General features: G+C 40.3%; 1 protein-coding gene across 2 annotated transcripts in view; it reads right to left on the bottom strand.

Annotated features, from left to right (window-relative positions):
• The window catches only part of sema3bl (sema domain, immunoglobulin domain (Ig), short basic domain, secreted, (semaphorin) 3bl), a 53,694-nt gene extending 42,328 nt beyond the window's left edge, over positions 1–11,366 (bottom strand). The window contains exon 1 of one of the 2 annotated variants that reach the window (XM_005937842.2): positions 10,962–11,366. In XM_005937842.2, the coding sequence (XP_005937904.1) occupies positions 10,962–11,070 (109 nt within the window). In that variant the 5' untranslated portion in view covers positions 11,071–11,366. The remainder of the gene's footprint in view (positions 1–10,961) is intronic. The other variant, XM_005937841.2, reaches the window with a different exon arrangement.
• Positions 11,367–14,648: the final 3,282 nt, after the last annotated feature.

Below are 14,648 nucleotides of genomic sequence, written 5' to 3' on the forward strand. Positions count from 1 at the left end.
TACTCATTTTGCTGAAACTGGAGAAGAAATCTAACAAAATATGTAATTTTTTCATGCAGCTTGCACATATCACCCATGTGCTATCTATCAATTTTGTTACGCAATTATTTTGAAAGTATTAATTTGCAGCTATTAATTCCCACATTACATTTCCCCAGGATTTATCCTGCAGATAACTCATGACAAAATAAATCCTGGGATTTCCTGCCAACCTGTTACTGCTCCTCACTGCAGATGTCATTCTACCCTCACAGCTCACATTTTAATGCAGCCGGTCCTTTATGACATGTGATAAAAATTGAGATGAATTTGAGAAAGGGAGCACAATCTTATGTGGGATTTTCAGTTTCTTTATTTTCTTACTTCCTGAATCTTCCTTCTGTCACAAAATTCTGACACACGCGTGCATGCACGCACACACACACACACACGCACACACGCACGCACACACACACACACGCACGCACACACAAGTAGTCAAAGCATCTTCTCCCTAAGTCGTCTCAGGATGCTTGTCAGTATTCCTGTTATTCGATCTTCCCTCTTGGTCCAATCAAAACACAGCGTAGGGTGTTACCTCATCACCCTCAATTCCCATCAGGTCACCCCCCTCTTCCCTTATTTCATCATCTCTACCTCCTCTCTTTCTCTCCTTATCTTTCATCCTCTCTGACAGCCAGATGCTTTCTTTTTATCCAGCTTTCTATTTTGTCCTCTTTCATCTTTTCTTCCTACTCCCGTTTTTAATCCGCTCTAACTCCATTAATCAATTTTACCACACACTTTACTCTTTATGTCTTTCATCCAAACTGATCCCTCATAAACTCCATATCTCCTGGCCTCAGCTTTCCTCCATTCTTTTCATCATCCTTGCTTCTAACCTCTCTTAATCTCGCTCTTTCTCCCATTGTTTCAGAAATCCTTCTGTCTTTTCCTATCAGGCTCTTATTTAATATCACTTCATCAGTCCTACATCACACTTAACTGTGTGAGAGAGAAAAAGCTGCATCTTTCTAGATTTTCTCCTCAGACTCAGCTTTTTAATTTACAGTTTTGCTCCCAGCCATTGCTCCCTCGATGCCTCCAAATCTGTATGAAATTCTGTGATGTCACTTGTTTTTGCAAAAACAATTCAACCAGATTACAGCTGGCCTCACCCACGCTTTATCTAAATGCAACAAAATGAAGACAAATATGCATTTAATTCCTCATTCCTAAATCAAATCCACTGATTAAATGATTTTAGGACTACTGAAGTAGCTCTGCTGTAATCTGCTGCTGCGCTAATGAAGATGAACGATGTCGCTGCGCTGCAGATCATTTCTAAAACATACAAAATATTTCAAATTCAGTTTTGAAATGTAATAAAAAAAACAAAAACAACAAACTGATTGATTTGTTCTGTTGTAGCAAAACGAATCAGGATTCAATTAAAGACAGAACGCTTAAAATCAGACAGCTGGTTGCAATACACGTTTGGCTGTCACAGTAGCAAACACAAAGATGCATTCACGCATAGAGCCTTCCTCTGGTATAAGTTAACGGCCATGTTTGTATGTTTGCAGTCGCTGTTTAATAGATCCATCAGTCCACAGTGGAGTCCTTTGTGCTGTGTTCTTCTTGTCAGCAGCTCTTGTGGAACTAATTGACTGCTACAAGCTTGAGTTTGTTTGTTTCGGTGGCAGGGGTGAAGCATCTCCCTACATGTGGCTTGTAATGCCCCTCGCCCAGCATTAGAGAGGGCTCTGACCTGTTTATCTGCCATTTCACTTTGGCTTGGAGCCAAAACACTGAATGGTAGCACACTACAATGACGTGAGTGGGCAAGAGGAACCCTCTTTGTCTCTTAAAGGGTTTTTGTGTCCTTTTTTGTTTGCTTCATTTCTGCTGGAAGACTCAGCTGTACCACATTTCTATCTGAAATGCTTACTACTCCCTTTATGTCTCCAGAGAAAGAATACATAAGCAATGATAAATTCATTTATCTGTCTCAGATCAAGAAAATGAGTGGCTGAATGATGTTTGTTCCTCAAGCTGGAACAGCAGGACTTTGTATGAAAAACACTGGCAAGGCATCTGTCATTTCAGCACCACAGCCCTGCATGCTCTTGGCAGATGATGACATGCTGGAGGAGGCCAAGTTCAACATTAGTCCAAGTGAGTACAAAGTTTTCTGTGTGATTTGTGTAAAGCTTTTAAAAACTTTGGGTGGACTAACAGTACAGACGATCGTGTAAAATATGTGGACTTTCATTTTAAACCTATATTTCTTTGTTGGCCATAACACAATTATTATTATTTTTTACCTAGGCTGACCATGGACTTCTTGTGATTACAGCATCTTGTTCACTGATTTCAGTTCAGGTTACAGGTTCCAAAAGAGTCTCGCTTGCTCATGCATGCGGCTTGGTGAAATCACCATTTTATTAAAGTGACGGTAACAAACCAACTGGAATGACTTTTACCAGCATAGTTTTATGTTCAAATCACATCACATCTCTGTGTGTGCCAATATCAGTCTCCACATCAATCTCATCCTCATATAATAGCAACTTGACAATCACAAGGTCCTAAATGGCATCATCATTTCATCATGTTGCCTTAAAAAAGACAAAAAACTAACACCTTTGATGATAAAATAGTTAAGAAAATGTTTAACGAGGTCATAAATCACATAAGATGTAGGGTCATTTTCTCATAGGTTTCTACACAGTCTATTTCTTGCAACCAGATGTGCTGCCCCCTGTTGGTCATTAGAAAGGTTGTAGAGTCTCAACATACTGAAGCGATCATGGCTCACAGAGAGATCATGGCTCAAGAGTTGGGAGTTTGCCTTGTAATCGGAAGGTTGGCGGTTCGAGCCCCGGCTCGGACAGTCTCGGTCGTTGTGTCCTTGGGCAAGACACTTCACCCCCTACTGGTGGTGGGCAGAGGGCCCGGTGGTGCCAGTGTCCGGCAGCCTCGCCTCTGTCAGTGCGCCCCAGGGTGGCTGTGGCTACAATGTAGCTTGCCATCACCAGCGTGTGAATGGGTGGATGACTGGATGTGTAAAGCGCTTTGGGGTCCTTAGGGACTAGAAAAGCGCTATACAAATACAGGCCATTTACCAAGAAGGGTGTAGTGTATTTTCAATGTCTTCTAACTTTCCTTTGACTACTTTTCCAAGCCTACCTTGAGAGCCTGGACTTGGATGTTTTATGACACTTTTTTGGTCATAGTTTTACCATTTTTCTTTTCACTTTAGTGTAGATAACATGATCTGCAGCTCCACTGATGCTGTCTTCAAGAAGCTGTCAATGATGCTAAGTGCTAATTTGGCAAACAAGCGTGAAAATGTAAGAGACTTCCTAAAAAGCTTTCAGAAAACTTCCTCCTTACTTCTAAGTCTGATTGTTATCAGGAAACAAGACCCAAACTAGATTCAGAGTAGAGAAGACCTATTGTGAAAACCATGGAGGGGGGCGGCTGTGTGTCTTTTGGGTGTGGCAGAGTGTGGAAAGACTAGATAAACAGTTTGTCAGGACTTGAGTCCCCCTCGCTCAAGACAACATAAACCCGGCACTGAGGACACTGAGATTGGTTTTGGCTAGCCTCTTAGCACACATGCACACTCACACATACAGCCATTTACACACACACAACTCTTCTTAACGTGTTAGTCAAACAATTGTGGGCAGCCAGAAAGGTTTCACAAAAGACAGGGATACAGAATACTCCCACTATATGCACAAGACTCACCAGCGCACACACACACACCCTGTAACTCCTCTGTGTAAGTGGCATACTTAGTAATCTACATGACAGATAGTCAAAGCCACATTGTTGGGACTTGAACCCTCAACCTTTGCTTCTCAAAGGGACCAGTGTCTTTCAGTCGTCAGGTTAGCTCCTGTCTTCTCTTTATCCTTCTATCTGTCATGCTTACACCGCTCTCATTTTTCTCTCTCAACCCTTTCAACCTCCTGTCGTTTCCTTTCCGTTTCATTCTCCTAGCCCCTCTTCGTCTTTTATCATCCATTTATCTCTCTCTACTACCATGACCTCTTTTTATCTGCCCTCCTCTGGCATTTCCATCTTGTAAAATGCCCCCCCAACCCACCCCAATCCACCATCCTTTTTTCGCTTTCTTTTACAGTCTCTCTATCAAAAATCCCTCATTGGTTTTCTCTCAACATTCACAAATCTTTCATTGATTACCTCTCTCCTTTTCTGTCTCTGATCTTAAAATTTCATTGATGTTTCTTTGCTTTCATGAGCATTCCCCCTCTTCAGTTCATCATTCACCTCACTGATTACTGGGGGCGCATGTGTTAATTCAGAGTTCAGCTTTAGACAGTCGAGCCTTGTAAGGCCTGAGCGCACTGACCTTTTAGGGCATCAATGCAGTGTTTATCTGAACATGTTTTGCACCAGCATTAAGCCATTTAAATCCAACACTGGTTTATCAGTACAGCCTTGAACTTTAAGTGCTATGCTGGGGGGTTATATTTATCTCCTAAGGATAATGAGTAGGTGCTTATCCACAGAACCGCCACGAGTATATCTTAAAATAATGCTACAGCTATGTAAACCTAAAATAACTTTATTATTGCTGTCATCTTTCAGAGACTCGCAGAAAAGTGATGGTTGAACATTTGACAGAATAAGGATGTCTTACTTCATATCAGCTATTCTTCATATTTTCCTAATTGTAAGCAAATTCAGTGAAATGACAAATTGACAAAATTAACACTTACACTGTCTGGCACGAAATCACTGAAATAAAAATGCTCCCTTATGTTGATAAAGGTATAGCACGTATTGCAAATAGGAGAAACGTGCTACTAAAGTCTGGTCAGTGATATAAAGGGATATATTTTAACCCAAAGCATTTTTCCCCTAAAATTTTACCAAGACGTTTTGGTGCCTACAGTAAACCTGCCAACATATCAGTCTGCAACAAGATTGCTTAATTGCGTGATTATGTCCCTCGTCACTCTGTATATCTGTTAATGTGGATGTTTGTTGGTTGTTTATTCTTCTTTGTCAGCAAAATTGTGGTGGACTTCTGAAATGATGATGCATTTATAAGATTCTAAGTTCATTGGAAATGTGATGAGGAGGGGTTTCTGACTAAGTGTCAGGAATGTGTTGGACCAACACAGATGCACATCATAGACATAGCCTCCTCCTCCTGGTGTCTTTATCTTTCTTGTCTTATACTGTGCCATTTTTTTCTTGATCCTTTCCTCTCACGCATACACTATTTTTCCATCCTCGCATCTGCGCTCTGAAACCTGGCTCTGCGTTGATATCAACACATGTCTCACACATTTACTGTCAATTCTTATTTCCCTCGTCACTAATTTCTCCATCTGTGTCTTGTCAGTGATTTTGGCTGGTCACCGTCTGAGGCTTGTCACACGAGGCCACACAAGTGACACTTTGAGAGACACAAATGTGGACATCAGATGCATTAGCTCTCTGATTGAGACACTCTCATGCAGTTAACTCTGCACACACACACATAGTCTAGTAGTTCAGTACATGCAGATGTTTACTTTTAAAAGCAGTACATTTATGTATTTAGCAAGGACAAGGCTACGCACGCGTGCACATTACACACTTCATATACACATAAAACACGCACACTCACACATTAGTGCTTTGTATTTATCTCTCAGACACTCTTCACCCCTCATATCATGCCTGTGGTGTTAGAAACATGCAATGTGTTTCTTCTGTCAGCAGGTCTACATACCAGACAGGAAAGGTCTCATTATGTCTCTGTAGCCTCAAAAACAATTATGGCTGATATTCCCGAATGGGACAAAGTACTATTGTGCCTCTTTTATATTTTATATAAAGCACCTGTGAGTTTAAAACACAAACACACATTTCCACCATGACTAGATTTACAGTAATTATATATTATCAAAACATGCATACAGTTTTGAACTACAGTGACATGTGCAGGCAATGTGTTCACTATGTTCTGAAAGCTCAGCTTTGCATACATGCATTTGTGCTTAAATGTTAATCCACACCCTTCAACCAATCACATTTGCAAATAATTTCACAGTGTCAGACGTGTAAATCTTTGAGGCAACTTCTACATCACTCTTATGATTTAAGCTGTAAGTACCTTGTTTTAGTTGATAAGCTTATATCACGACTAACAAATGTGAAAGCTTAGCTTTCGGTTACATATACCAAAACAATGTTTTAAAACAATATTTGCTTTTTGATTGCTGGAGGCTGTCTGTGGGATAACATGAACAGCCCACTCTGACCCATTTGAACAAACATGGACAACAGTTAGATGCTGTTTTGATAGGATGTTTAATGTGCTGTGTGCTTTTTTTGGTAATTGCAGGGTTAGGAACAGTTTACTGCTTATAGTAACTGGGCAGTTCATTAGGTACACCTTGCCAATACCCAGTTGTACCTGCTGTTGACTTCAGAACTGCGTTAATTCTTCATTCGCACAGATTTAACAAAGTGCTGGAAACATTTCTGAGAGATTTTACCGAATAATTATAGGATAGCGTCACACAGTAGCTTCAGATTTACTGGCCACTACATCCCAAAGATGTAGCTGGATTGAGCTCTGGTTACTTTGGAAGTCAATTGAGTACAGTGAACTCACTCAATGTTGAAGAACCAGGTTGAATTTATCTCAGCAACAACAGAAACAGAGGCTGACTTTGACTTTCAGCACTCGTGATTAGTAACACATGAGCTTGTCCATTTCAACTTTTCATTAAGACACTAAACACCACTGTTTCAAAGTAACAAGGTAAAAAGAGAAACTCAAAGAAAAGTCCTTGAATTTTCCTGCTGTGTACCGAACTCTTGCCTGAATCCTGGTTTCAGAATTCTATACATAGGTGACTTTTACAGCTTCTTCTATCAAGTTGTTAAATTAAAACTCTGCTGTCTGCCACATCCTGCAGTTATGAAGGCTGTGTGTCTGAGGAAATTACGCACATGGTTTGTTGGCCTAGCAAGCGATGGTGCAGCTGCTTTGATGGGTTGATAGAGAGAAGCAGACACACATCAGAGTGAAAAGAACAGTCCTGCACTGCATCATTCACAAGTTAGAGACTGCAATCTATGAGGCTGCAATACATTCAACAGAACTGAGTCATTTTCACATGTTCTTCTTCTTTCCTTACTATAATGACTGTACGGTAGCGTATTTATGTGTCTGTTTGTACCCTATCTCCTCATTAATCTGTGTGCCAATCCAAATAAAACTTTGCATGAACATCATCCCATATGCAGCAGCAGATCTCAGTAAATGTAGGATTTGCCTCCTTCCGTGTTGAAAGGTTTGCAGATGTGGGTAAACAAGGGGTGATGCGCTCCAGTTGGTGCACCGCAGGACAGCTGTGAACTGTGAAACAGCAGCAGTTCAAAGTTCATCTTTAAATTTAAACCTCTAAATGACCTCGTGTATGCATGTTTAAAATACCTGATACTCACTTAGATGTTTCTTAGCATTTTGTTAGCACAAGGACAATAATCATACCCTCCATACTTAAATGTTCCATGATTGGAATGGAAAGTAGAAGTTGTTCACCCTCATATGATCCATTTAAATATCACTGCCACTATAAAAAAGTAATTGCAACACATAAACACATGCATAATAAGATCCAGTGGATCATTCTTGGACAAAAACTCACATACAAGGCTTAAAAAAACAACGCAGCACTTTGATTTTGACCCAAAAGCTTAGAGAGCTTTTGAAATGCTTCTTTAGATACATCTTTTTCTAACTAAGGTGTATTGTACAGCTGAAATCAATAAAGGATCACTACTTTCACTTGGATCAGAACCCTATTTAAAGTCTGTTTCTTGCCATTCCTGCATTTTTTCCAGTTTTATTAAGCTATCTGGACTATTGTTCATGTACGGTAAACTTTAAATATTTGCTATTGAGCCTGCAGGCTAAAGGCTCTCTTGACTGTACGTTAGCATTTTACACAAGCATTTTAGATTTAAACACATGTCAGCTATTACTAAAGCACAAAAAAACCTCTAAAATATTCTTGACTGCCTAGTGCAAACATATATACATTGTAGTTAAAAAAAAAAAAAGAAAGAAAAAAAGGTAAAAAATCTCATTGGCTTGTGTACTAAACCCTCCAGTCTCATTCCTTTGTTTAGCTTTTTTTCTTTGCTGGACTTTCAATCAGGTCAGAGGACTGGGAGCACTTCAGCTGAATGTGACAAAGGCATTAGGGAAGACTACAATAAATGAGGAGGGTGGGAGAAACTGATGCAGACCAGAGGGAAAAGACCCAAAAGATGAAAGGATGGGAGACGGTTTACATTCCATCTGTCCGGACCATCTCCATCTGACTTGATGACAGATTACACTCCTCCACCTAAGAACAACTAACACCAGTCTGCATGTAAGCATCCAGGCAAAGCCAACTAGGAAAACAAACTCATTAATTCACAGGCTGTAAGCAAAAACAAACAGGACCCTTCACACAGAGAGCTAATGCAATCTGATCAGAATGGGACGCTGATGTGAACGTTTGTGTTTTCAAGTGCACCCCCTGCCTTACGCCAGACAAAGTGAATATTGTGTTAGACACGGTGTGTGTGTGTCTAAAGTCAGTGTGGGATAGTGTGTGAGCACACAAGACCCAGAGAATTCGAACGAATAAAAGAATCGGGCCAGCTGAAGGGAGAGGAGAACAAATGAAAGACATACACAGACAGAAAGAGAAAGAAGCTTGATGGGAGATTTGTATAGATGCTTTGCTGGGAGGGCAGGGAGCCCAGCCAACACATCACACATTACAGACCTCAACGCTGCAGCGTCAGCTCACAGATACATGAACACACACATTTTTACTTTTGCACAATCATGTTTTCAGAAAATATAAACTACAATAAATTCTTACAATATAGTTTTTCTAATGAAACAAGTCACAAGGCCATTCAAATGAAAAAGGAAAATTAATGAAAGATTTGCATGTGTTAATGAAAACATTTGAAACTGGGCGCACTTTGCAACAGTCATTAAAATGCTATTGACGCTAAAGCCATGTGTTATGTAGAAAAGATGTTTTATCATTAATTTAACTGAATTGTTAAATTCAACAAACCTTTGAATACATTTTTCAAACTATGGTGTTTGAAAAAAAAACTAAGAAGACAAGAGGGATCCGAGTACTTTAATGGTTCCTATGGCCTTCTTCCTGCTTGAACTTCTACTAACTAAGTGATTGAAATGAGATAATGACAGCTTTTCCTGTTGCTAAATTACCTCTACATCCTCCTGGGAATACAAACACCCTCTGGGCTTTTGGGGGTTGCAATGGCATATGCAGCTGATAGAGCACAAGAGAGCAATATAGAGGGGAAGGATAGATGTGAGGCAGGGGAGAGATTAGACTAAAGAGTGAAATGATGAGACACATGTAGAGGTTATGAGAGATTTGCTTGTAAAAAACAGATGAGGAGGGGAGAGACTTGAATCAATGGGGGAATTATGTAAAATAGGGTAAAGTGATGGGTCAAATCTGAGGTCATGATGAAAGGAAGCAAGAAGCTCCATAATGTTAATCTCGTAAGCAGAGACCTCTCCACACTCCATGTGATGCTCATAAAATGAGAAGTGAGTGTCTTTCGATGGCAAGCTATGAAGAAAAATGGCTCAATATGGATCTGCTTATTGCACCACCAAAGTGAAAATATGGGATTTGCAAACTAGGCTTTGCATGAGCAAATACAGTGAGTCACAATCATGAGCTTTTTCCATTTCTAGTGTTTGCCTGGGGCCTGGTAACAGAAGTATCTCCTCCCTGCCTCTTCTCCTAAAATGCTAAACAAATTCAGATTTTCATGCCATTTATTAACTTCTGCTCCTCTTGTTGCCCTTTAACCTCAATATTAAAAACCACTTCCATTTTCTCTCCCTATTTTCTATGAGCCTCTCTCGCTCTCTTTCTTCCCCTTGTATTTATTTTCAGTCCAGGCAACAGGAAGACAAGCAAGCTCAGTTGGTGACTTTTCCCCTGAAAAAATGAACAGAAGGAAATCCTGTGTGATATCTATCGCTGATGATGATTACAGAATCATTCAAGCCTGAGTGAAACGAAACAATGACAATAGTTTGGCAAAAACCCAGTCAAGCATCACCTAACCACTCATACACTTTACTGCCTCATTATCATTAAACTTGGGTGAGTCATAGACAACAACCGGGCTTAGATTAGAGCCAGGAAAGGAAGAGATCATGTGTGGGAACAAGCCAAAAGATATGGCAATGCTAAGGAAAAATATTTGGTAAACAAGTAAAAAAATCTATCATCAAGCAAGCAATTAGTACAGTCATTTTTTGGAGAATTGTGATTACGGCAGCGAAACAGCTTGCACACAATGACGCACAAAATCCACCTGTGAGGACGACTGCAGTAAAAACGAAACAAACAACAAAAAAAGACCAAGTCTTGCTAAATTCTCCAGTGCTTATAACAATTTAGCAGCAAAAATGTTAATTATCAAACATCCTCGTTTTAGGTACCTATTCCGTCGCAGTTGCCCTCCCTAATAAACTTTTATAGTGAGACGATCGCCGCGGTGTGTCTGACCGCAGAAAGACGAGCCTCAGCCAAATTCTCTCCTCTTGCTGCGCACCCGGCTTGTACTGCGAGCTGTTTCAACCTGCGAACCAGCAAATGCATACATGTGCGTCTCCTAAAGCGCATTAACTCCCTGAAACAGTAGCCCAAAAAAAAAGCAATTTAGTTCTTCCAGCTCAGACCACCACGGAGACGATAAGTGGTTTGAGGAGAAAATGCGCAAAATACAAGAAGCGGTTATTGGAGCGTCTCCAAGTATCAGATAAATATTTCACAACCAAGACTTTTCTCCCGAAAAAAACAAACAACAGGAAAAAACCAAGCGCATAAAATAGTGATGGAGAGCTTTTGCCCATAGATAGATAGATAGATTACCTTTGTGGGACAGTCTCAGCCGTGGCACGTTTAATTTGGTGGCAGAGACGGTGGCGACAAGTAGCGCAACAATAATCATGATAGAGCAAGGTGAAAATATCTTCATCATCCCGAGGAGATGTCCTCCAGCCTTAAGCTGAAGCTGTACACAGGAGCTGTCAAACACAATATTCCCACAGAATTTAAAAGGGGAAAATCCGACGGATCCTTCTTCTCACGATGCCAGCATTTGACTTGGAAGTGTAATTCCCCCCCAGCACGTAAATGGCTCTCTGACACACCAGCTTAGTGACTGAGCCTGGGCTGGTGAGAAGATTTACTGACTCAGCTTCAGCAGTTCACTTCCAACAGCTGCCCCGCAGAAGTCTGTTACAGCCACGGAGAGAGAAATACCACGCCTCAACAGAAGGGAGAGAGGGAGAGCTGTAGTAGCGAGAAGTGATCTGCCCCTTCTTTACGCATAACAGAGCACTCTCCAAACAGACGCACCTGGAAGATGACTTATAGTACAAATTTATCATCATCTGCTAGTGATGGCACTCTAACAGCTTGAACACACAGCTGAGTAAAACTTCTGGAGACAACAATAAAATCTTAACCCTCACTTTAATTCCACCCACATTCTGTAAATATTTCTCAATTGCAGCACATAACAAACACAGAAAGGTTACTGCAGCGTGTAGCAAAAACTAAGGACTCACAAGCTGGACTGTATGCTGATGTGCTCAAGGCAAACTCCTGATAAACCCCAGAACATTCCTTTCACAAAAATAAAAAGCTCCCAATTTCTAAAAGTAGCAAAAGCTATTTTTGTGTATGTTGTGTGAGCTGTGGTTTCACAGGACAGAAGGAGGAAGACGTCCCTCTTTCAAGGGACTGAAGATGTCAAAAGACCCACAAATTTATGAACTATGAATGAATCAAAAAGATCTCCCCTTCTACATTTCTTTCCTCCACAACACTTTTAAGCAAGTTCTCTGTTTTAACCCCTTAAGCACCATTGTGATGATTTTAATTAAGTTGTGGAGTTCAAACACCCCCTCCTCCTATGTGCATCTATTCACAAGCAAACTTTCAAGTGAACACAGAGGTCACGGCAGAGTGAGAGAGAGCCATTCAAGGTGTCTGTGTTACTGCAGTCTTTTGGAAATGCTTGTTTGCAGCATGGAAAGAGTCCCACGCACTGTGTGCTCATAAAACTGAGCCACCTCTTAGCTCTTGTCAACATCACTGTGGAGCCCACAAATATTCATATGTCTTTAAAATTAATTGTTTGTTCCTTTTTAGTATTTGGGAGGTTTTTAAACTTTCCAAACAACACCTACTGTCTTATTTTTGAATATATGCTGAAAGTGCACTTAAAACCACAATGCAATATCTTTCAAGAACTGGAGAGATACCTAACTGTGTACTGCACACTGTCCGGAACTATTATTCAATCAGTCTGTACTGCAAAGAACAGAAACATGCACGGTAATTACCATTGCTTTAAAAGACTCTCGTGAAGTAACACAAACATTAATCTATCACTGGGCAAATTATCAAAATAACTTGCAAAATGACAGCAGATAAATGAGACCATAAGGCTAACAAGGGGTAGCCTCCATCTCATTCTAGCAGTATCGTGCTTTGTGAAATTGAGGTCATATTTCGAGTAAATACTGATGTTCACTGATGGAAAAAAGATGTTTCTACTTCTCCTTCTCTTTGGGCACTTTTCGGTATCTTTTAGTACACAAACATGTTTGGAGGGATTTTTTCCATTTGACATTCTTTGGTTTTCTGTTGCCAGAAATGCTGCAACAGTATCTGTGCATTCTCATGTTTGTACCTTTAAACAATATAACAGATGTATTTAAATCAAAGAGAAAAAAAATCAGGTATAATGGTTTATATGCAGAAATGCAACTTGCGCATGATGATCTATGTTGAAGTAAGTCAGTAGAAGCTGCCAAGGATGATGCTGTGTTTGTTTTCTGCTTTCAGCCACCATTAATATGACGTCAGTTTGAGGCTGTGTTCTCTGTTTTAATGATTAAAAGGTGGCCGAAATCAGATTGCATTTAAAACATGGTTCAGAAATCCTAACATATAAAGTTTATTCACATTAATCCAAAGATGATCAGTTCAACCTTGAAGTTCAAAAGTTTGTTGCATTTATGATGTTTTCATGCATTAATCATTAACTGGAGCAGATATTGCTTTTTTTAGGCACTCTTTAATAAAATGCATCGGTCAAAACAATAACAGTGTAAACTTAACTGACTCATTCTAACTTAAAACAAAGGATTGCTTGAATTGTATGCAGAGAAGATTTTTGGTGTAACAACGACGCACTGCTAACTAACTGTGCAGACAAACGATTCACATGACAATGAAAGCAAGCTGACAAAGATTACATGAATGCATTTCTTAGGTTTACAAAATTGCTAAAGAGAAGGACAATTAAAATTTACAAGCAGATTTTACAAATTGGTGACCGATTGTGATTGAAGTCATTGTGACTGGCAGTTTTGTTGAAGTGCTCAACAAAAGTCCTCGGGGGCTCGTGATTGGACAAAGGTCCTCAAATGTAGTTTCTTTCAGAAGGACAAACAGACGTGGGAAAGTAACACAAGAGGCCACAAGCGGGGCGAGTGTTTAAGAGCTGAATTAATTAATTTGTAAAAGCAGCAACAGCCCTCTTTCCATCCTGGTGAATGAGTGTTCTCCGTTTTTGTCAGAAGGAGTGGAAACGACCTGAGAGCAGAAATGGCAGAGAGGACTACAAGGAGCTGAAATGATTAAACTAAATCAGTTTCCTTTGCTCTGCTTTACTTGTCTTTTCTCTAACGCTGCCCGTGAATTCCTCAGTGTCATTACCAATCACAGATGACACTGGTGTGGTTTTCAAACATGTTGCTTTCTCTTTACAAATATCTCACAATGGATCTCCTTGGTTCTCAGTCTCACCAAAACTCTTTAACAACATAATTCATTCTGAAAGGTGCGCCATTCCTACTGTATGAGTGAAAGACTTTCTTTGCACCTCACAAAATCCTCCGGGGGGCTACATTATGCTCTTCGTGCTGTCAGTACAGATGAAACCCAAGACCATTTACTATCATCCTGACATTGCGTCGCACTGACAAATCACACTGCTGCTCCTTGAGTGGTGATTAGGAATGGCAGAGCAGAAGTTCATGAATTCACAATGTGGGAGGTTGGGCAGAGAGAGTGGATGGAGAAGTTGGATGCACAAGGCAAAGAGACAGCTGGTGTTTTTGTTTTTGTTTTTATGCCACGGGGTTCGTAAATGTTTCATCTTTTGTGGTGAAAAAGAAATACAAAGAATGGAGCTCACGTTTATCGAGGCGAAGTGATGAACAATATGGTTTAGGAAAGGCACAGTGAGTGGAGATGTTAAGAAAGCAGTGATCAGTAGTGACAGGAGCAGAGGGAGAGAGTGTTGATATCCATGACCAGTCAATTGTAGTCTATGTCAAATGTATAGAATGGGAAGCTCAGAGGTACTGTGCAGTCCAAGGACAGTGAACACAGCACTGTCAAAAAGTATGACACACTGAAATGAAATATCATTTAAATTGGACCTTTCCAGTCGCACCGGCCACTTAAAGTGCTGTACAGTACACCACATTCAACCATTCGCACAGCACTTCAATCACCTCATCAATGTGTCAGTCACAC

The sequence above is a fragment of the Haplochromis burtoni genome, unplaced genomic scaffold (genome assembly GCF_018398535.1).
Source record: "Haplochromis burtoni strain Fernald_Lab_line unplaced genomic scaffold, NCSU_Asbu1 Contig_60, whole genome shotgun sequence".
Taxonomy (NCBI): domain Eukaryota; kingdom Metazoa; phylum Chordata; class Actinopteri; order Cichliformes; family Cichlidae; genus Haplochromis; species Haplochromis burtoni.